The sequence below is a fragment of the Akebia trifoliata genome, chromosome 10 (genome assembly GCF_017979445.1).
Source record: "Akebia trifoliata isolate Shusen 1 chromosome 10, ASM1797944v1, whole genome shotgun sequence".
NCBI lineage: Eukaryota > Viridiplantae > Streptophyta > Magnoliopsida > Ranunculales > Lardizabalaceae > Akebia > Akebia trifoliata.
Window position 1 is genome coordinate 391,112 of NC_141384.1, and position 23,195 is coordinate 414,306.

At 36.3% G+C, this 23,195-nt stretch overlaps 3 protein-coding genes and 1 long non-coding RNA gene across 4 annotated transcripts; all 4 read left to right on the forward strand.

The window, feature by feature from the left end:
- The first annotated feature begins 7,505 nt into the window (after nt 1-7,505).
- On the forward strand, nt 7,506-13,643 carry LOC147392538 (uncharacterized). The gene is made up of 7 exons (XM_086456428.1): nt 7,506-7,614; nt 7,804-7,858; nt 8,869-9,140; nt 9,230-9,887; nt 10,156-10,355; nt 10,461-10,705; nt 12,817-13,643. The coding sequence occupies exons 2-7, from the start codon at nt 7,838-7,840 to the stop codon at nt 13,509-13,511; spliced, it is 2,091 nt and encodes a 696-aa protein (XP_086312554.1). The 5' UTR covers nt 7,506-7,614; nt 7,804-7,837; the 3' UTR covers nt 13,512-13,643.
- Nucleotides 13,644-13,649: 6 nt separating this feature from the next.
- LOC147392539 (uncharacterized) lies at nt 13,650-14,745 on the forward strand. The gene is made up of 2 exons (XR_015182249.1): nt 13,650-14,208; nt 14,349-14,745. It is a non-coding gene; the product is annotated as an uncharacterized LOC147392539 (long non-coding RNA).
- A 660-nt stretch (nt 14,746-15,405) lies between these two features.
- On the forward strand, nt 15,406-18,252 carry LOC147392540 (Pentatricopeptide repeat (PPR-like) superfamily protein). The gene has a single exon (XM_086455195.1). The coding sequence runs from the start codon at nt 15,713-15,715 to the stop codon at nt 17,825-17,827; it is 2,115 nt and encodes a 704-aa protein (XP_086311321.1). The 5' UTR covers nt 15,406-15,712; the 3' UTR covers nt 17,828-18,252.
- Nucleotides 18,253-18,718: 466 nt separating this feature from the next.
- On the forward strand, nt 18,719-20,470 carry LOC147392541 (uncharacterized). Its single transcript, XM_086455196.1, has one exon. It carries the CDS (start codon nt 19,071-19,073, stop codon nt 20,259-20,261), a length of 1,191 nt encoding a protein of 396 aa, XP_086311322.1. The 5' UTR covers nt 18,719-19,070; the 3' UTR covers nt 20,262-20,470.
- Nucleotides 20,471-23,195: the final 2,725 nt, after the last annotated feature.

Here is a 23,195-nt window from a genome sequence, read left to right on the forward strand (position 1 = left end):
CATGGATCAAACTCCTAAAAAAATTGAATTTTTTTTTATCTGAATTTTTCTATGAAATACATGGGGATGTAGTGGTTGATTGCCAATTTGATAACCCATTTGAACTCAAAGACCCTTAGTAAGTTTTGATAAAGTTTTTTTTATAAAGCTTTTTTATACCAATTTAAAATGAAGAAATAAGTCTAACAATTGAATGTTTGCAACTTTGGATTGCCTCCAAATATTTTGATCAAGAACATTTCAATTTTTCTTTGATTGAAATATTTTAAAATGAGATTTTTCAACATTGTTCTTACCTGTTAACCACAGCCACACTTTAATTTGGACCAGCGAGTGTCAATCCATCCCATCCAAACTAGATCAAATTTAGTCCATAACGATTGGCTTGTTAATATGAATTTCAAAGGTAGTATTTCTTGTTATAAAAGTTCAGGAATCTCATTTTTATATTAAATTACAAATTATTTAAAATCATTTAAACATATAAAATTGAAATTGATCCAAACTGATTGATCATCTAAGTTTTGCAAAACATTAGTCCTGTAAAAGATACGTCACTTGGACCCAATCAATGTGTATTATGGGGGAGACTTTCAATTTTCACGTGCCTCAATATTGTTCCAAGTTGGCATTGTGCTACTTACCTTGACCTTTTGTTATCTCCATAAGAATTTTGGACAATTTTTCTTCTTGACTGCATACTGTTAAGAGTGCTGATAATATGATGCGGTTTTGCTTCACGCCCTTGATGCTAATTGACGTATTTGCTCACAACCCAACAAACGTTTGACATGAACTGTAAATAATATCAGCAATAGAGAGAGAGATTCTTTCTTACCCACTACCCACATATTTATTTTTCTAGATTTCACATCTTAAAAAGGATTATTGGGCCCACATTGATTATCACATTTACAATCCAACAACACAACCTTCTAGATTTTATGGAAATATTCATATTTTAAAAAAATATTATTTTTGAACTTGATCCAAGGTGTTGAAAATGGACAGCCAGTGAGTACCCAAAGTTAAAAATAAAATTCAACAGTGAAAAATAACTTTTTTTTTTTAAGTTCATATAATTTTTTCCTCTACAACTACATTGCATTGGATCATGTTTTTGAATATCAGAAGGTGATTAGATTAGAAAGTTTTCTTTTTTTCACTATGGGCAGGAGAGAGAAAAAGGTGTTAGCAAAAAACTACTTCATATTATCAAAATTCTAATGTTAATGTCCACATAAGCATTTGCCTATTTTTGTAATAAATCGTATGGTAGATTATAAATTCGAAGAATTTGCACTTACTCTAAATTTTCAGGGATATGTGAGAAACGATAATAGATCTCGTCGTTAAAGTGAATTTAATTAAAGTAAATCTAGGTGTTCATTATTCATTGGCAAGAGTCTTATGATAAAGAGGGACATAGATGTAATTCTTTATTTTTTAGCACTTCTATGTTGTTAATTGTACACATGCTCCTTTCTCAAAACTAAGTGAGTCCTTTTTAAGGGGTCAATATTATTTGATATTGTGGGGGATATGTTTTGTAAGACTTCATGAGTTAACATGTGGCACATTTGGATTTGAAATGGAAAAAGGGCATCGAGGTTCGCTATCTGATTCCTATCAAACATGAGTAATTGAATAGATCAAAACTCATATCTAAAGGAAGTATGGACCTCAGATATTAAGTTCAACACGCAACAAAAAGGCTAAGTCAATTAAATCTTAAAAAATCAGGGATACGTGGAGGATAAAAACAGAAACTCACAAATTAAGGGGGAAACTCCTAAATCAAAAGATTGAATGAATACTGAAATATGGATTGAATGCATTCCTGATCAAAACAAACTACTAACATGTATAAGAAAATTTTGACAAGAGGATCATGGAGGATCTTAGGGTTCGAACTCTATAAATACATGGGTGATGGGTACAAAAAAGGATGAGATTCTCCCCCTCTAAACTTGATACTACTTTCTTTTATACTAAGGTTCTAACTTGGACGTCAGAGAGGTGTTGTTGCAGGCACATCCATGAGTACATGAGGCTGAGATCATTAGCAATTGTTACAAATCCCAAGGTAATACAAGTTCTTACATCTACTGACATCGATGAAAATAAATTCAAGAGCAGATGTTATTTGCCAAGTACTATATACGTCTTGAGGAGACACGTGTCATTGATGATATGATAAAAAAAATTGCCACTCCACACTCACCCATACAGAGATTTGACATGATCATCACGACCCTTCACTAATCCTTATTTCATTAATTTCCAAAATTTTGTCTGGTCAGTTCCCAACATTAGTACCCATCTAAAAAGATGAGATAGCGAAGACACCACAGAAAACATCAACCATATAATTGATCGCATGTGAAGTGCTAAGGACAATAATTTGAGATAATTAGTCTTTTTAAAAGGACCTTTGTCATACTTAAGCTCCACCCACCAAGTATGAGCAAATGAAATACACAATAGTTTATTACAAACCTAAATAATCCTTCATTTGGAAGGAATTTAAACATCTCTTCAACTCTGTTTAAAAAGGTGTTAATTTCACTCGTTTTACACACATTTTATTTGTATAAAAGGAAAAAAGAAGAAGAAGAAGAACTTTGTTGTATTCTACTTTCATTTAATTTATTTTGTTTTATCAATGTGCTATAACTATATATTTTGATTTTCAGAGAAACAAATTGATCAAGCAATTTATCATAAAATTTCAAGTTCAATCCATTATATCTTGAAATTGATTTTTGTTAGAGGTAAATTTCAATTTTAAGATGATGATGTTTATTGTGCCTCGAATCGACCTTTCAACCCTATCTGATCTCTAATCATTCTCATTACTTCAAATCTTACCAATAACTATGCGGTGGGATACATATCAAATGGTAAAGATTCAACTTAGATGATTTTAATTTGTTAATCATTTTAATAAAAAAAAATTAAAATTAATAGATATTTTTATTGAGCCGTGATAATCTGACGCTCTTTTTTCAGATGCCCTTGTATACCCCCATCTCGTAGATTTGGGAGTGCGTGGGGGAGTTTGAATAAAAAGCAACAGATTATCATCAGTCATTTTTATTTGTTAACGACAAATAAAAGTAATTTCAGGTTGCATGTGAAGGTCACCATCCCATCAATGTGTTGGTGATGTCAAATATTGCATGTGACACTCTTTCGGCTCATTTGCATAGGTAAACCTTCAAACCACTCCACTTAGAAACTAATTGATTGATGATTTCTAGGCATTGGATGATAGGACAAGTCTACTATCTAACTATCACATGCATAGCACGTGATTCCCTCAATTGATCACAAATTTAATAGATCAAACATAGAGATAAAGTAAGTTATATTTATATAGAAAAGAGAGGTTATTGTCAACCTCAAAGAAAGAGCAATTATATCTTGATTATGATAAATTGAATCTACCTACCACTTTAGACTTGAAATGACAAAAAGTGTTCGTTTAAAAATGAAACAAATAGGAATGTAAATGGGCCCAGTGGGCCTGTTTGGTTGTTGGAACCTCGCTCACCTACGGTAATTTTCTTTTATAAGTAAAAAAATTGGTGTGTTAATAGAAACTTTCTAAAATAGGGGACAAGACATGTGGCCCACGTGCTAAAAGTTGGAAACCACTCGATGATGAGTAAAGATTTTCTGTCACCAATTATATGTACAAAGCTGTTAAATCAACAGTATACTGCCACGTGTATTTACTAAAATTATAAAGATTCGCTTCTTTGTTAGATTGAAACGTGGCATAATAATAGCAAATCTCTGATCCTAGATCACGTGGCAACATGCGATCACGTTGATTCTTTTGAAACACATAATTAGGTTGGATCTTGTGGTAAAAATTCGTATACAAATGATGCAACTACTCATTTTATTCGAATTTCCAAATAAAATCAATAAGAATAAAATAAAAAGTTAAGAAATTCAAAACATAGATGGGGAGGTCGTGGGGCGATCATGAAGAGAGAGAAAGAGATGGGAAGATGAGCGATTAACGATAGAGATGATGATGACGTTGGTGGCAATTCTCGTGGCGATCAAGGGCGGATTTAGAGTGGGGGCAGTGGGGGCACTTGCCCCTACAAGAGTTTTCAAATTCCATGGAATAATGTGCTATTGCAACAGATTTGAGTAGCGGATAAAGAAATTTATCACTATTGTCCCCACAAAATTTTTTTCTACTCTTAATTGTCCTCACAATTATTTTTTTCACTCTTAATTGTCCCCATAATTTTTCTTTTTTACTCGTGGTTGTCCCTACATGAGCAAAATCTGACTCCGCCCCTGGTGGCGTGATGATAGCGAAAGTGGTGGTGAAGATGATGGTTGGGAAGAACAAGAAGAAAATATTAGAATTTTAATTTAGGGATATATTTAGAAAATAAAATATAATCTTTATTTGACTTTTGAATGAGGGTGAAATTTATTTTCTATGAAAAAATCAATTATAAACAATAAAAAAATAGATTTTCTACTAAAATAACTTGGGAAGTATATTAAGAAATTTAATTCCAGTAAAGATCTAATTTGATAATCTATTGGATCCATTTTGACTTGTTCGCCAATATGATAAAATGTTAAAGATGAGGGCACCCATGTCATTTAACATTAGTTATAACGTATGAGTGACCTCAAGTTTGACCTCAATTCAATCTTTGTTCATGTGGAGGAATATACGAAACAGTAGATGATTTTCCTCAAGATAAGAGTGAAAAGCATCCGATTTTACATGCACCTCCACGTCAGCAAAGTGTGATTGAGGTCACTCTACAACTCTTACTAAAAAAGAGAGGACTCAAGCCAGTTTGAAAATAAAATTTGACTAGTCTTACTAAGTTATTAAGGATTTCACCCTTACTAAAACTAATTGGGTTTAACTTATGGCATCCAAAACTATGATCATGCTTCAGGGTTGTAGATGACGAAATTTTATGAATTTTGATAAAAAAATTATTTTTCACAGTTAAATTTTAATTTTAAAATTGGGATTTTGGTAGTTGTTCATTTTCAAAACCTTGGATCAAGTTCAAATCAAATTGATTTATATATATAAATGGTCGCGTTCCGTGTACACATATATCTACTTATATCTCCACAAACTATAATAATCATCGGATTAAACGAAAATCCATTGATCGAGATGAAATCTACACAAAACAAAAGCTTTTTACAATGAAATTTTCAAAATTACTTTTACCTCCCCATCAAAATCAACTAGTCTTCTCTTCTCTTATTCGTTACTCTGCTAGAGGGTAACTTCATCTCAACGATCATCGTTCACGCCTTCTCACCGTCCTCTCTCAGGCAATGGCGGTGACTCACCCTCCTCTTTCTTCTCTGGCCCCCAACTAAAGGAAAAAAAAAAAAAAAAACTTCAATGTCCCTTTCTTCCCCTCAAAGAAACACATCTCCCTTGTAAATTACTTGTTTGGTTGTTGTTATGATAAATTAGCATTGATATTACTTTGAATGAATCCTTCACAAAGTTACACCTCTTAAATAAAATTAGTTGCCAAATTGTTCATAGCTGTGTGTGATGGGATTAGATTAAAACAGGGTCACTATCCATCTAGATGAAAGCATGAGATTTGTCAATAAGTGTTGATGCATGTTTCCAAAATGTTGCAGTGGCTATAGAAAGAACCCTGAGAAACTTAAAATTCCATTTGCTGGTAAATTTGTCACATATGGGTATATTGTTTTGTATTCCTTTTTTTTGTGAAAATAAATAAATGAGTTGGCCTTGTGTGCTAATCATTGGAGAAATGTTTCTCCATTTGTAAGAGAAAAGCTTGAAGGGGCCCCCTCTTTGTTGAGTACCCCAAAATACCTTCCTTCCACCTTGATGATGGTTCAAGGGCTATTATCACCTCTTGTTCCACATCATCGTTAATACTTCTTCTGGATGCCCACCTCCCTCCCTCCCCCATGGCTATTAGAATAAATTCACAAACTTCACCATAAATTTACAGGAAACTGAAAATTTGTACTAGTGTTTGCTGGACAATTGGATTTGTAAAAAATTAACTTTTTCAATTTCTTTGCATAGAGAAGAGAGAGAGAGGAAGGGTGAGTCATCGTCGTCACCCGAGAGAGGACGGTGAGAAAGCGTGAACAACGATCGTTGAGATGAAGTCGCCCTCCAGTAGAGTAATGAAGAAGAGAAGAAAAGATAAGCTGATTTTGATGGGGAGGTAAAAGTAATTTTGAAACTTTTATTTTAAAAGGCTTTTGTTTTATGTGTAGATTTCATCTCGACCGATGGATTTTCATTTAATCCGACAACTACTGTTACAATTTGTGGAGATATGAGTAGATATATGTGTACACGAAACATGACCTATATATATATATGGGTCGGGTTCCTGCAACACACATTGCGACACACATATAGACAACGTGTTTGTCTTATATAGGCAAAAATGTTTGGAATTGGCTGATTTTTTGTGAGGATGATCTCTGTGATGAGGGGATCATCCTGGCAAAAAATCATCCCATTCCAAACCTTGTAACCCCATCAAAATTGATTTACAAAAATTGGACGGTCTATAATTTTTCAATAAAAATTGGACGGTCTAGAAGTTTCATAATGAGCTGATTTTTGGCAAGGATGATCTCCTCACCACAGAGATCATCCTCACAAAAAATCAGCCCATTCCAAACATTTTTACCCATATAAGACAAAACACGTTGTCTATATGTGTGTGAAATGGTTGTCGTTTGAACCTGACCCATATATATATATGGGTCCCGTTCAGCACCCTAAGCTTTACCACACACTTTAACAAACGTGTTTTGTCTTACATGGGTTAGAAGTTTTGGAATGGGCTGATTTTTGGTGAGGATGATCTCTATGGTGAGGAGATCATCCTCACCAAAAATCAGCTCATTCCAAAACTTCTAACCCCATCAAAAATGGTTTACAAAAACTGGACGGTCCACAATTTTTCAACGTGTAAACATGGGGCTAAACATTTCGGAATGGGCTGATTTTTGGGGAGGATGATCTTCTAATCATAGAGATCATCCTCACCAAAAATCAGCCCATTCCAAAACTTCTAACCCATGTAGGACAAAAAACGTTTGTTAAAGTGTGTGGTAAAACTTAGGGTGCTGAACATTTCCCTATATATATATAGATATCCATAATTCTAGAGGACTGTAATGTTGGATTACCAATGTGATAATTCATTTGAACAACACATCCATTAATAAAGCTTAAAATCTTACTAAGTTAGTTAGTAAGGAAAGTTTTAGTGTCGAAAACTATAGTAGTATCTCAAATATTCACCTAAACAAAAAGGGTATGCCTAAATCAACCTTTGTTTTTAGGGTTTGTGAGAAAATATCTATTATCTAGGAGTACCAGTCCTAAATTAGATTCATTTTTCCAACTAAATATTTTTACCATAAGTAGATGTCCATAAAGGGCAATTCAGACAATGTCCGGGTTAATTTAGTCAATTCTCACATAAGTAAGGATATCTTGGCAAGTGAACCTCGCCTTCTTCGAGTGCCCCGAATAAACCCTCAATCCAGCTTTCATGGCTGCCCATTAAAATTACATTCTCAGAGGTATTATTCAATTTTTTTCTTTCTTTCTTCCTATTCGTTTCTCCATTTCGCGTTCTCATTTTCTGTTAATTATGGTTAAAGTGTTGTTCTTCATTCCTGTTCTATTGGGTCGATTAATGTGTTCCTTATGTTTCCCTTATTGGTTCATCTTTATTTTTCTCATTTATTGAATTTCTTACATGCAAACAGGACTTAAGTATCTGTTTCCACAAATAGAGGAATCATGAAGGGCAATGAACAAAAGGTATAATTTTGGCAGATTTTATTAGTTTAATTGAATCTTGTAGATTTTGATGAATAAAAAACCCATTTTGTTAAATGAGTCTCCCACAACTTTCTTACATCCAAACAGGTCTCCCCCGTGAGTAATGGATGTGGGAATAGGAAATTAACTTTCTAACCCCCATTTTGAAATTGGTCACAAACTTTTCTTAGAATTTTCAACTTTGGGAAGAAATTTGAATCATATCGATCATTTTTTCTGATTGAGAGTAGCTATCGCTAAAATGTTGCCTACTTTTGTTTTTCTTAATAAATTTCTTAATGTATGTATGAGAAGAATGCAATATCTATTTATTCATTAATTGCAAGATGCAAATGAGATATGGTATTATATCCATTGTTATATGTCTCTCTTTATGTGGAAAAATGAGGCATCAGAGAGAACAAAAATCGCACACAAAACACAAGGATTTACGCGGTTTGGCAATATGCCTATGTCCATGGATCAGATCAAGAACCTAATCACTATTTTCTTTCGAGTTTTACAACCCTTGAAATCTCTAGCAAAAACAGGAGAGTAGAGAAAACATGTTTTTCTCCCCCAAAATAGAAAACCCTTGAGATAATATTACATAATTACCCTGCAGTTCAGTGAACCCTCTACAGAATACAAAACATTTACACAACACTTTATTCCTACTATCCATCTCATTTCTGCTTCCACCAGAAGAAAAAGACAGGAAACAAAAAAATTAAAATTTTTTTTTGGGTAAAATCTATATTTATTTCGTCGATGCCTTTTACCATGATTACAGTTTTTTTGCATTATTTGGCTTTATTAACCTTAAAGGTAATCCCTAAATCCCACCTGAAAAGGAAAAAAAAAAGACCATAATTGGAGCATTTACATGTGAAGTTCTGGGACTTGTTTTTCCAATTTGGATTGCCAAACTTGGTTACTAATAGACTCTGCACCATTGCTTATATTTTCTAGGTTGTTCACTTAGCTTCTATTATTGGTTCTTCTTGCAGATGCCAAGGATGGAAGACATTCTCAACCTTCCAGTCCAAGATCCTCAATGTGCAGAGTTTTCTGCTGCTCATTTAAATTGGGTAAAAGTAGAAGGCGGACGCCAAGGTGGTGATGATATTGCCCTAATCCCCTTCTGTAGAGTGGATGATTTCGTAAAGGGTGAATCTACTAATGTGGATTGTCCTGCTAGCTTCCGCATCGAGTCAAGAAGGAAACGGTCTGAAGGAAGTGTTAGCAAACCGAGAGTTGATGGCTATCTTGAATACACATTGTATGCCTTCACAAATAACTCCTCACATATAATTACGATGAATGATATGCTTGTAAAATGATATATTTATTTTTATGGTGTTTCTGTAGATATTGGTGTTCTTATGGTCCTGAAGACTACCGAGATAGTGAATTTGGTGTTGGCGATAGCTCAAATCATAAACCCACATCAGGGAAGGGTAGCAGGCCTGGAAGGCGACACATGATGAGAGGCTGTCTTTGTCATTTCACTGTGAAGCGCTTATACACTCGTCCTCTACTTGCACTCATAATCTACAATCAGCGAAACCATGTAGATAAGACAGGGACTCCATGTCATGGAATGCTTGATAGGGATGCGGTGGGAACTAGAGCAATGTATGCTCCTCGAATATCTGAGGAATTACGTCAGAAAGTGATGTCTATGCTCTATGTTGGAATATCTCTAGACAACATTATTCAACATCACATTGAGCAAGTAGAGAAGCATGGGGGACCCAATAACCGTGATGATTTTCTTACTCGGAATGATGTCCGCAACATGGAGAGATCAATTCGACATTCCACGTACCAGTTGCATACCAATGATTTGGATAGTGTAAGAATGTGGGTTCAACGCCACCAGAAAAATATTTTCTTCTTCCAAGATACCTCTGTTGCAGACTTTGTTTTAGGGATACAGACAGAGTGGCAGTTGCAGCAGATGCTTCGTTATGGGCTCAATAGTTCGGTAGCTTGTCATTCTACTTTTGGTTTGAAGAAACTTAGGGTACTCGAAACCCATCCTTGATCTTTTTCTATTATGTAGCATTATAAAATTTCATTTTTCCTCAACCTCTCCATCATCCATGTAGAGCAAAGTACGGTTTCATGGAGACAACCCATTTAATTGTTGGACATGGTGGTATTTGGCTTGGGAAGCATAAAAGTCATGCTTTATCATGGACTTACAGTATAGTCGATAGTTTACTTTTGTGCATTAGTTTTCTGAGAATGATTCTTACCTGATACCTAATGCTGTGTTTTTCTTCTGACAGTATCTGCTGTGTACTTTATCAGTTTTTGATTCCTGTCAGAATGCGATTCCAGTTGCATGGATCATCACATCTAGCTCTGATGGTCAAAATATATGTATGTGGGTGGGACCCCTTGTTGAAAGAATCCGAACCAAGGACCCCAGATGGAGACCTCATGCCTTTTTAGTTGACGATCCATCTTTTGAGATTTCTATTATCAGGTACCCATTGAATAAAGTTTTTTGATAGTATCTTTGATACGGTTTTTTTATATTTATATTCTGCTTAAGTGGTATAATTTCTGAGATCATAAACCTAAAATGCAGAGATGCTTTCCGATGTCGGGTCCTGTTGTGCCTCTGGCATGTTCGCCGGTCTTGGATAAGGAACTTGTTAAAGAAATGTTGCAACTTCAATGTGCAGCAAGAAATGTTTAAGCACCTGGGCCACATTTTATATTGCGCAAGGAGTGGCCCATGTGCTGTGGATGCAGTAGAGGAGTTCATGCAGATTTTTGTCGATCAATGTGCATTTATGGATTATTTTAAGGACCGATGGCTACCTAAGATAGGTACTTTACCTAATAATCCTTGACTTCCTATTCCCTACACAAGCTTTTTTCCATATAGTGTGTTTAATATTAGTTACAATATTTATATGAGAGCACCTTCAACTTCTCTAAAACTTAATACTTTATATGAAAACTGAATGTAAATGAGTAAGGTTTTCATATTTGAATTACATTTGTACACTACCAATTTCTAACATTGTCTTTGACATTCGTATAGGACAAATTTAATAATATAGATTGTAGAATAACCATAGTTGGATTGTGCTGGAAAATTTTGCAGTGTTTCATCTTAGTGCCCATCTAAAATCCAGTTCCCTCTAAAATATCCTTTTTTGTTTGGTTGGCTTTTCTTGGGAAGATTCTTACGATGAACAATTTGATTGCGCGGGTTTGGATCACACCTAATTGTTGTCCCCTTTGCTTGAAGGATGGGGAGTCAGTTGATCATGTTTTTGTTCACTGCTCCTTTTCTTATCATATTTGGTCAACTTTCTTTGGTCTATTTCGTATTTAATGGGTCTTTCCTTGTAAGTTTTCCTTGTAATTGTTGGTAGAAGGGTGGGCCAGTAATGCTTTCTCTTCTAGAAAAAAGATTCCTTTGGGCTATTCTTCCCTCAGCTATTGCTTGGGGGGTGTGGAACGAGAGAAATAACAAGGTGTTTAATAGTAAGATGAGAAGCTCCCACGGTAGTTTCTTGGAGATCTTGGGCTTGATGTACCTTTGGTTGGAACAGAACATAGAGTTCACGGGGACTACTTTTGATGACTTTGTTTTTTTTTTTTTTTGAAAAGTATAATATATTGATAAGGAGGGAAAACAAAATACAAGGAGGCCAAGAAAGCCTCAACAAGAGAAACAAAGAAAAACTACAACATCAATAATTACATAAAGAGTGCCATCTAAAAACGAAATCATCAAAAGTTGTCCCCGCAAACTGCATGTTCTGTTTTGACCAAATGTAATAAAAACCCAATATCTCCAAGAAGCAGGCATGAGAGATACTAGTCTTATTATTGAACACTTTTTTATTTCTCTCGTTCCAGACCCCCCAAGCAATAGCCGCCGGTAGCATATCCCATAAGATCCGTTTTTTGGTGTGAAAAGCATTACTGGTCCATTCTACTAACAAAGAAGAGAACTTACGAGGAGGAACCCAAATAACATGGAAAAGACCGAGAAAATTTGACCAAATATTATATGAAAAAGAACAGTGGATTAAAATACGATCAACAGATTCCTTGTCTCTCAAGCAAATGAGACAACAATTGGGGGTGATCCATTCCTACACAATCAGGTTATCCAATGTAAGAATCCTACCGAGAGAGGCCAACCAAACAAAGAAGGATATTTTAGAGGGGACTAACCTGTACCAAATGATGAAACCCAAAAGTGATCACTTTGCACAAGGAGTGAGCCACTTATGGAAAGATTTTTTTTTTGATAAGTCACTTATAGAAAGATTTGACTAAGAATCTCAAGTCCTTAGCCCTTATCCACTCCCATTTATCTTGTTCGCTGTCGTTGATATGAATCATATGCATGAGATCAAGGAAAGATGTCACTTCAGTTAGTTCTCAATCATTAAAGTTTCTCCTGAACCCCAAATCCCAAGTAGGACTGGACTCGTTGTCAATCAAACACTGCTGGATAGAGCGATTCTTCTTAATAGAACAAGCGTACAAAGACGGATATTGAGATGTCAGAGGCGAGGTGCCACACCAAATGTCCTCCCAAAATCTAATTTTGTTTCCAAACCTGCTTTGAACCTAATCCCTTTCTGAAAATCCTCGCTCACCTTAAGAATTCATTTCCAAACACTACACCCATACGAACCTTTAGACTCACCACTAAACCATCCTAACCTCCTCTCCCCGTTTTTAGATGGAACTCTTTATTGTAATCATTAATGCTTTAACTTTTCTTTGTTTTGTTGCTCTTTGAGAGGCTTTCTTGGCTTCCTTGTACTTTGTTTTCTCTATTTTCTTCAATATATTATACTTATAAAAAAAAAACCCAGTACTTGTATATGCGTGGGTGATGTTTTAATCCACTTTTTTTTTATTTAAATTTTTTAATTTTTTAATTTTAACACCTACCATTTTATCCTTAGAGATGTGGGTGAATGCTATGAGGACTCTCCCTGTTGCCAATCAAGAGCTGCATGCTGCAATCGAGTCTTATCACTTAAGATTGAAATCCAAACTGTTCAATGAACAACATGCGGGTTCCTGGCTTAGAGTGGATTGGTTGCTCCATGCTTTAACCACTGAATTCCATGCTTTGTACTGGTTTGATCAATACACTGAAGAAACTGGGTACTTCAGGAACATGAGGGATGGGCCCTCGACAAACTCCTGGTACCGAGCCTTGCACATTCCAGATACAGATGTTATATTTGATGACCAAGAACTTCGGCTTGTGAAGGTTATTTCTCAATCGGATAGAAGACTAGCTTATACAATCTGGAACCCTGGTTCCGAATTCTCTTTTTGTGATTGCCAATGGTCAAGGACGGGCAATCTCTGTAAACACGTGATCAAGGTGGGAATCCTTTGTAAAAATCGTCAGGTTGCGAGGCCATCGTTGGCAACCCAGGCTTATCATCAAGCATTCCTTAGCCTATTGCAGACCCCCCCGGATGATCCTATAGTTCTTGATCGTGCCATTTTACTTGCTACTCGGTTGCAAAAGGACATCAAGGGCTTGGAAGATTTATCTAACAGTGGCCTTCTCCAACCTTTACCTCCTCTTGAGGCAAGTGTTCATGTTGCAGATAGTCTCCTTCCCTTGCCACGCCTCCACTGATATGGTGGTTAAAGAAGAGGTCTAATAGTTCGGACTTATTGTACAAAAGGTGTTGTCTTGGCTACATCTTTGCTTGAGCTGGAGAGGTTTTTAATGAAGTCCTCCAGAAATACTCTTTGGTTGACTGTAAAGGTAATCATTATTGCATATTCTTTGGTTGACTTGTGCTTTTACTTTCAATCTTTCTCAGTGGTAATCCAACCCATTAATCTTGATGACTTTAATATTTCCTTTGTTTTTATCGCTCTTCTTGATTTATTTCCAGAAAAAGAGCATGCTAATGTGACGGCATATCCCCGGATGCATCCTTGAGGCATCTTTCCAATCTATATTTGGTGTGTCAATGATAGGGTTCTCTCCTTTTCCCCTGTGAAACTTACCAGTGATTTTCTAATAAGATACTACATGGTGGGGTGAATGGTCCCTATTGCCCTAAGACAAGAGTGTTATATCCTTAGCTGAAGAAACATACCTTTCAAACCGGTTATCTTAATCTAGAGTTTTAACTTTTGGGTTTCTCTATAAGCACGACTGTGTGCTTTCTCTCTTAGTAAACTTAATAATGCTTACATGATATCTGACTGCAGCAACCCTGAAGTGTGTGATCCGCATCTTCTCAGCTTCTGAAGTGGCATTAAGGTATAGGCATAATGCTGTACCTGGAGTGTGCTTCATGAATCTGACCTCTCAGCCAAAGGTAAGCATTTTGGTTATCCAACAATGTTTGGCTCCCAATTTTTTCTTGTTTTTTTCCTTTTCGTGTTGGTTTTTTTTTTTTTTCTTCAATAATGAGTGTGCACTAATGTGGTCATCATCTTCATCTACACCTTATGCCAGATATTGGGATCAGGAATAAAAACCTTATTGTTCCTATCTACTTGATCTTAAGGACATCTTTGCCAATTTACACCCTTCAGCCACCACACCTGGGTAATGAGGCAGCATGTTATTTCTGAAGAATGGCCCTTGTGCGAGTTGATCAACAATTTTGGATACATGTTAAGGTTAGACATAATTCCATGGCCATCATCAGCTTGGCGTAACCATCCTTTGTTGAAGATTTAGATTGGCAGTGCAAGTCTCTAATGCTCATGCTGATGGAGTTAGTCAGGTTATGTGGTAGATCGAATGACTTCAAACATGTAATAATGTTTTTGATATTTTTATAAAACTAGTTTGTACTGTTTGAAACTGAAATAAATCAAAGGAAAAAAAAAATGATTATTTCTCTGTATCTTGGGCTGGGAGTGTTATTTTGTTAAATTATCTAAAAATTGTTTTCTTTTAGATTTAAGTATAAGGTTAAAAAAAAAAAAAAAAAAAAAAAAAAAACTTTTCAAAAAAAAAAAAGTATAAGGTTAATTAGCCATGATTGAATTTGCACAAGATTATATGCTAGTTCCAGCACATGCAACAATGTGATTATGTGAGAAATGGTGCGTCCAACAGTTCATGCATGTGACCAACCCTTGTTGGAGCCACACAAAAAAATAACACAATTATGATTGGTGTGATATCTAGTCATTTTTTCCGTCATAGGAATAGAATCTACTCCCGGACCAGTTCATGAAGCATAATGGGATGGAGCCAAACGTTGTACCTCAATAAATGGATGGAAGTGCATTTCTTTCTCTAATAAAACATAAATCCATTTCGTTCTCTCTGGGATTGAATCACAATTAACCATTTTTATTCAAAATTTTGCTATAGGAAATATGCAGATTAGTTCAGATTCAACTTAAATTATGCATCCTGTTTTGGTAGGAAATTGGTTCACGACTAATTTTGGGAAGAAAAATCAATGGTTTTTGGTTAAATGTTAAAGATATGATTATTTTGCTAATCAAAGGCCTTGTCATCAGTTGAAAACTGGGGATATCTCAAATATTCATTAAAACGTGGAGGGGTATGTCCATGATTTTAAATCTCATCTGAGATCGAGGGACGAGATTTAAAGTCATGATTCATTAGTCTCATTGTTCGAAGGAGATGACAAGAGTTTTAAAACCATTGACTATGTCTAAATCACTGATGTAGTAAATATTTGGCGCTCGTCATTGTTGTCAATGATCAATCTAAACCCTTTTTCAAATGTTTCATTTTCGTTTTTGTCATTAAATTTAATGGGATTTTAGAGGAGGATGATTTTAGTTACATTAGATATATCTGATGTTGTTGGAAAGATCATTTGTTGACATTCCATGTCACTCTCATTCCCATTTAGAGTACTACTTGTCTGGAAATCATGCTCACCCAACCATCACCTCCTCTTCCTCCTCTCTCGTCACTTTTCCCAACAGCAACAACAACAGAATCAAGAACCACTATCACCACCACCCAACACCATTCAAACCCAATCTGTTGTTTCCACAATCTGCACTTTAATCTCTCAATCTTATCACCACCAACTCCACACAACAAGAACAATGTCCACACCCAAACCTCTCTCTCTCCAAATCGATCCCTCTATTCTCACTCCCGAACAAGCTTCTACAGTAGTAGCTTCACTTATCGAAAAAGCTGGTCCCATGGTTGCTTTGAGTTTCTTCTACTGGGCTATTTCCCATCCACAATTTCGCCATTTCATGCGCTTATATATAACCACTGCCTCTTCATTACTCCATTATGATAATTCAGAGAGAGCCCATCAAGTTATGAGGTCTATGGTTCATAATTTTGCCGAAATTGGCAAATTAAATGACGCTGTCGACATTGTTATCGAGATGCAAAGCCAGGGTTTACCACCAAGTGTTCACACACTTAATTATATCCTTGGTCTTGTTGTTGAATTGGGTTCGATTCAATTCGCAGAGAATTTGTTTGTGGAAATGTCTACAAGAGGGTTTTCTCCCAATTCTTGCACTTTCAAGACGATGATTTGTGCTCATTGCAGGGAAGGAAGTAGTGTCGTGGAGGTGGAACGGTGGTTGAGGGCAATGCTGGAGAAGGGACTTCTCTTGGATAATGTCACATGTACTTTGATCGTTGATACATTTTGCAAGAAGGGTAGTGTTGGTAGGGTGTTTGGGATTTTTGAGAAGATGGGTGAGGCGGCATTACCTCCGAATATGATCAATTACACCGCTCTTGTTAATGGGTTATGCAAGAGGGGTAGTATTAAACATGCTTTTGAAGTTTTAGAGGAAATGGTGAGAAAAGGTTGGAGGCCTAATGTTTATACGCACACGGCATTGATTGATGGGCTCTGCAAGAAAGGTTGGACGGAGAGGGCATTTAGGTTATTTCTAAAGCTCATTCGTAGTAACACTTACAAGCCGAATGTGCATACGTACACTGCTATGATCAGTGGTTACTGCAAGGAGAACAAGTTGAACCGTGCTGAGATGTTGTTGATGAGGATGAGTGAACAGGGATTGGTTCCAAACATCAACACATATACGACTCTGATCGATGGGCATTGTAAAGGAGGGAATCTAGTTCGAGCACACGAACTGATGGATCAAATGGTAAAAGAAGGTTGCACTCCCAATATCTGTACGTACAATGCAATCATTGATGGTCTCTTTAAGAAGGGAAGAGTTCAGGATGCTTACAAGCTGCTTCAACTCGGCTTTGGACAAGGTTTGGTAGCTGATCGAGTGACGTATACAATTCTTATAACCGAGCACTGCAGGCACTTAGACACTAAACGGGCTTTGAACTTCTTCAGTAAAATGCTCAAAGCCGGGTGCCAACCAGATATACATACGTACACCACATTGATTTCAATGTTTTGCAGGCTAAAAAGAATGAAAGATAGTGAGAAGCTCTTTGAGGAAGCTATAGGGCTTGGCTTGGTTCCAACCAAGCAAACTTATACCTCCATTATATGTGGGTATTGTAGAGATGGAAATATCGAATTTGCATTGAAGGTCTTTCAAAGGATGACTGAACATGGTTGTCTTGCTGATTCTATTACTTATGGTGCTCTGATAAGTGGGCTTTGCAAGGAATCGAAGTTGGAGGAGGCTCATGTGCTTTATAATGCCATGATAGACAAGGGTTTTTCTCCATGCGAAGTTACACGCCTAACAGTAGCTTACGAGTATTGCAAGAAGGATGACTCTACAACTGCCTTGGCTGTCCTGGAAAGATTAGATAAGAAATTGTGGATTCGAACGGTCAATACTTTAGTTAGAAAGCTTTCTAGTGAAGGCAAAGTTGAAATAGCAGCCTTGTTTTTTCATAGATTGTTGGATAAAAACCAAAATGTAGATCGTGTAACTTTTGTAGCATTCACGACTGCATGCTATGACAATGACAAATATTCATTTGTTTCAGACTTATCTGAAAGGATTTCTAAAGAGATCAAGTAACAGCCATGGTTGATCTCTTGTTTAATCTAGATAGATTTCTTTGTCTACTATGTTGGGGGCACCTCCAAGCAGATTGAAGAAACTACATTTGGAAATGTTGGGAAATGGGTGTACGACGGAGCACAATAATTGCAATTGGAAATGAAACTTCTAAAGCCACAGAAATTCTTCTTAGTTTCTTATCTCATCGTACACTTGCTGATAAATTGCATTGAGGACCAAATGAGCTGTAATGGATTTATGGGTATCCCTAAAATTCACTGTAATCTTGGAAGTTCAATGCACTTCCCATCTTCTTCTGAGTTTTACTTTTGTTATTTTATATCGTCAACTTGTACATGCACTTTCAAATGGGTAGTGTCACCTATCATTGTTGTACATGACTAAACTGTCTTAATCAACTTTGACTTTAATTTTCTACTTATTTGAATAATTCTTATAATTATTCAAGGGGAATACTATAGTCCAATATCTTTTGGGGACATTAATATTTTTCATTATATAAGAATGTTACTCCTGCCCCTTCTTAAATCTTTTTCGATGAAATAGAAATTTTAAAATTTAATTAAGATGTCAAAAATCTTTTTTATTTTATTTATGAAAATGATGAATTCGAACAATTAGGACTTTCAATCATAATAAATGTGGGAGATGGGGTCCAAGGATGGTTAGGAAAAGAAAAGTTATAAGTGGTCTTTTAAGTAATTTTTTCCTTTATTTTTTATTTAATCGGCAATTATTGTGATTTTACCTCATGATTTTAAAACTCGTTTTGACATCTCGTCCACGAACGAGATTGAGTTGTCTCAGACAAGTTTTTCGATGTGTTTGAGTCGTTTAATTCAACAAGGAGAAAAATGAATCATGATTTTAAATCTTGTCCAATACATTTGACTTGCCTGTCCGTCTTGTCGTGGACGATACCGAGATATACCGGTCTCGGACGAGATTTAAAACCATAATCCGACTTCGATTCCACTTAATTAGAATAGGAAACGGGGCATACATATGGCCAAAGCTCGACCTCGTCCTCCAATGTGAGTGTGTGCAAGGAGTCGTTCACCTGTTTTCTTTTTTCCACCCCTAAAGCCCTAGCAATTAGGGTTTTCTAGCAAGAAAAATTGGGTCTTTTTTACTGTTCTCGATCTTCAAATTTGCAGAAAAATGGAGAATTAGGTCTGCTACTCTTGTCTGACAAGAACTTAGGCGTTTCTGTTGGTTGTTGATCTCAGAATTTGCAGAAATGGACGACACAGAGGACGATGCAAGGTATCCTCCAAACCCTTATCCTTCAAATTACCAGCAAAATTACGCTTCTTCGCATCGCCCCAAGCTTCCTGTACGAAACCCCTCTTATAATCAACCAATTGACAACGAATATGATGAAGATGATGACGACGAAGATGAAGAAGAAGTCGACGAAGAACAAGAAGATGATGAAGAAGAAGAAAATGAAGATGATGAGGAAGAAAATGGTGTCGAGAAGGCCGTAGAAGAAGCTGAGGACGAAGATGACGACGACGATGATGATGGTGGTGATTATCGTCGGAGGATTGAAGCGGATGACGAGGATTCGGAGCGGCACAGAAAGAAACGAAAGTTGAAGAATTTAGCTTCGGGATACGAATTCGTTCCTCGAGTAGCGACACCATCCGTCTTAGCTCTCTCTGCCCCAAAACCATCCTTCGGTGGTGGCAGGAATTCTCCGGCAGATTGGACGGAGCACGCGACATTCGTTCTACTAGACGCTTGGGGTGATCGCTTTCTTCAACTTGGAAGAAAGAGTCTTCGATCCGAGGAATGGAACGAAGTTGCAAAGAAAGTATCACAAGCATCGAAAAACGTTAGAACAGACACTCAATGTCGTAATCGATTGGACACATTGAAGAAGAAATATAAAAAGGAGAAGATGAAGCTGGCGGAGACAGGTGAAACCACAAGTAAATGGGTCTACTTTAAGAAAATGGACATGTTGATGACATCGTCGTCATCACGACAACCTGGACTTTCATGTGGGTTGGATTCGGGCGAGTATGTTTTCATGAACCCTAGAGTTTATTTGAACCGCTCGAATGGTTTGGATGAGATGAAGGACAGTCCAGGGAATTCGGAAGCATCAGAGGGTGATGACGATGATTCAGATGGTCTACCACCTAAGAGGACAAGGGTTGCAGAGAATGACCATTCTCATCCATCTTCGTTTAGGTTGCTTGCAGATTCTATTCAGAAGTTTGGCGAAATTTATGAGAAGATTGAGAATAATAAGAGGCAACAATTGCTAGAATTGGAGAAGATGAGAATGGAATTCCATAGAGATTTGGAATTGCAGAAGAGGCAGATTATGGAGAGAGCTCAAGCCGAGATAGCAAAAATAAGGCAGGGTGGAGATGATGACGAGGATATCGAGGTTTCTACTGAGAATATTAGCGGATGATGTACGTGGTCTTCCGATTCTTGGTTTTCTTTTAATGGACTTATTTGGCATATTCAGTTGTTTACTATTGTTATGGTATGGTAATATGCGTAATGCTTGACCTTTTGGTATGTATTGATGATGCTTTGAATTATTGGAGATGACTACATTTGAAATTATAATTGTACCAGGGTTAATAACATAATAGAAAGATGTTTGCTTTTAATGTTCCTTTTATTGGAGTGTTACTTCTCTTTGATTTTATTACCCATGTGTTTATTTGTTTTGTGGAAAAATTGCTGGAAATTTTTTCCTCATCTTTTTTCTTCTGCTCATTTGGTTGTGTCATGGAATATTCAAAAAAAAGTTTGGAAAGTTGATTATTTCATGTAGAAGTCAATAGGAAAACACTTTTGTAATACATTTATTTTTCCATACTAGGCAATCTTAATTGCAGGACCATCACAATCGATTAGTGTTTCTCATTACGTTTGGAGTGGTTGTGGCATTGGTATAACCCAGTGGTAGTGGTGCAGTGGTTGCGGTGATTTGGTGGTGGTGGCAACAATGAATTGATAGTAGCAACTACGTGGTGACATTGTGACAATGATGGTTGGGAAAGGTTTGGAGTGGGAGGGGCTTGAAGGAAGAGGAGAAAATGCAAAATTGAATGTGAAGAGTAGGGGCTATTTTCCTGAAAAATCAACATACCATATAAAAAATAATATGTTGTTTTTGGGTTTGGGGACCATGAATTTAGTGTTCTTCTGCTTGCATCCTGGAATATGTATCTCATGTGAAATAAATGGAGCCTAAATTTGGCTATTTAGCTCTTTTTTGGGGAATCATTTTTTTTGATAAGTGTAATGTATTGATAAAAGATAACAAAGTACAATGAGGCCGAAGAAGCCTCTCAAAGAAGTACAAAACAAAGAAAAGCTAAAGCATCAATGATTACATAAAGAGTTCCATCTAAAGGCAAAATCATCAAAAGTAGTCCCTTTAAACTCTAATTTCTGCCATGGAGTGAGAGAAATAACAGGGTCTTTTTTGGGGAATCATTTGTTTTGAAACTGAAACTTCTGAACAGAAATGATGGTTCAACATAGTTTATGGCTTTATGTCATGTACAAAAGCCTTGTCACGTTAGTAGAGGTATAGTTTTGCTATTGGGTCTCGTAACGATCAACATTGACATACTAGTACCCGAGCAATGGGTTGTGCCAGGCACAAAAAAATAACTAAAAACAAGGTTAAAATCAACTTTCATTCAACAAAGCTCTTTTTTTTTTTTTGTTGATAAGTTACAAAGCTCTCTTTAACATATCAATTATACTATTTTTTTAATACAATACTCTAATACCTTGCTATTGTAATAAAAAAAGGTCTCATATTTTTTTTCTCTTTGGTAAGTATATTATTTATTAGGACAATTTGATTGTGCGTGGTTGGATCACTCCAAATTGTTGTCTCCTTTGCATGTGTGATGGGGAATCTATCGATCATTTATTAATCCATTGCTCTTTTTCCTATCATATTTGGTCGATTTTCATTGATCTGTTCCATCTTAATTGGGTTCCTCCTTGTAAGTTCTCTTCGTTGTTAAAAGAGTGGACTTGTAATGCCTTCCACACCAGAAAAAGGATCCTTTGGGCTATGCTTCCCGCTGCTATTGCTTGGGGGATTTGGACCGAGAGAAATAACAGAGTGTTCAATAATAAGACTAATTCTCCTCATGCAAGTTTTTTGGAGATCTTGGGGTTGTTATACCTTTGGTCAAAGCAGAATATAGAGTTTTCGGGGATAACTTTTGATGATTTTGTTTTTAGATGGCATTCCTTATGTAATTATTGATGTGGTTCTTTCTTTTTGTTTTTTAGAGGCTTCCTCGGCCTCCTTGTTTCTTGTTTTCTTTCTTTGATCAAATATATTATACATTTAAAAAAAAAAGTATATTATTTATTAGAAAAAAAATAAACAAAGAGGAATATAATCAAAATTTGGAGGTCGAGGGACCCTACCAAGGGAAAGAAGCACAATAAAAATTCTATCTACCCGTTTATAATGAGATCCCAATCAAATACACAATAAAAAAAAAACAATCCTCTATAGTCTCTAAAGATAGGCTATTTATAAAAATAGGGCTTTGATAATCACGAATTGATGAGTATCCACCTACTTGCTTTGAAGAAGTCTCCTGTTCTACTTCTTCGGAAGTTCCCCAACATACCATGCAAGATCTCCAAACTAAAGGTCCTTCGAGCGAGTAAGTGAAATGAAACAGCTCAACATGCCAAAAAGTATCAAAGCCCTATTTGTATAAATAGTCTGTCTTAAGAAACTTACAGTTGGATTTAGTTCCCTTTCTTATCTGTTAGATTTACCACTTTTAGTGATAAAATTAATAGTGTGTGGTGAAGCAGGATACACAATTTCTGCATTAATTATCACCCAAGTCATTGTCCTTTTTCCCGAGTTATTTGGATGTTTTTCTTAGCTCGCTTCCATGTGGATTGCGTTTTTCCCTTATCTTTTTCTGAACTTTTGGAGGGGTGGAGTTTCAATATCTTCTATTCAAGAAAGAGGTTTCTCTGGGCTATCCTGCCTTTTGCCATTGCTTGGGGTCTTTGGAGAGAGCGCAATAACAGGGTCTTCCATTGCAAAGAGAGCTCGTCTCATACAGTGATCTTAGAAATTTTGGGGTTTCTATTCATGTGGTCAAAGATGAGCAAAGACTTTGAGGGAGTGCGTTTCCAAGATTTTGTTTTTAACTGGGATATCTTTGGTGTTAGTTAGCTCCCCGCGGGGCGTGTATTTTTTATTTCTTTTTGCTTTACCCTTGTTGCTTTTCTAATCTTGTTGCTTGGGGGCTACCTCAGCCTCCCTTTCCTTTTATTTATACAATTTATATTTATCAAAAAAAATTTCAGGTATTCCTAGCATTACTTCCACAAA

Coding starts and splice junctions, on each gene's coding strand:
- LOC147392538 (XM_086456428.1), top strand. CDS start 7,838: ATGAAGGGCAATGAACAAAAG. Junction 9,141..9,229: donor GGCTATCTTGAATACACATT/GTATGCCTTCAC, acceptor GTGTTTCTGTAG/ATATTGGTGTTCTTATGGTC. Junction 9,888..10,155: donor TTGGTTTGAAGAAACTTAGG/GTACTCGAAACC, acceptor TTCTTCTGACAG/TATCTGCTGTGTACTTTATC.
- LOC147392540 (XM_086455195.1), top strand. CDS start 15,713: ATGTCACTCTCATTCCCATTTAGAGTACTACTTGTCTGGAAATCATGC.
- LOC147392541 (XM_086455196.1), top strand. CDS start 19,071: ATGGACGACACAGAGGACGATGCAAGGTATCCTCCAAACCCTTATCCT.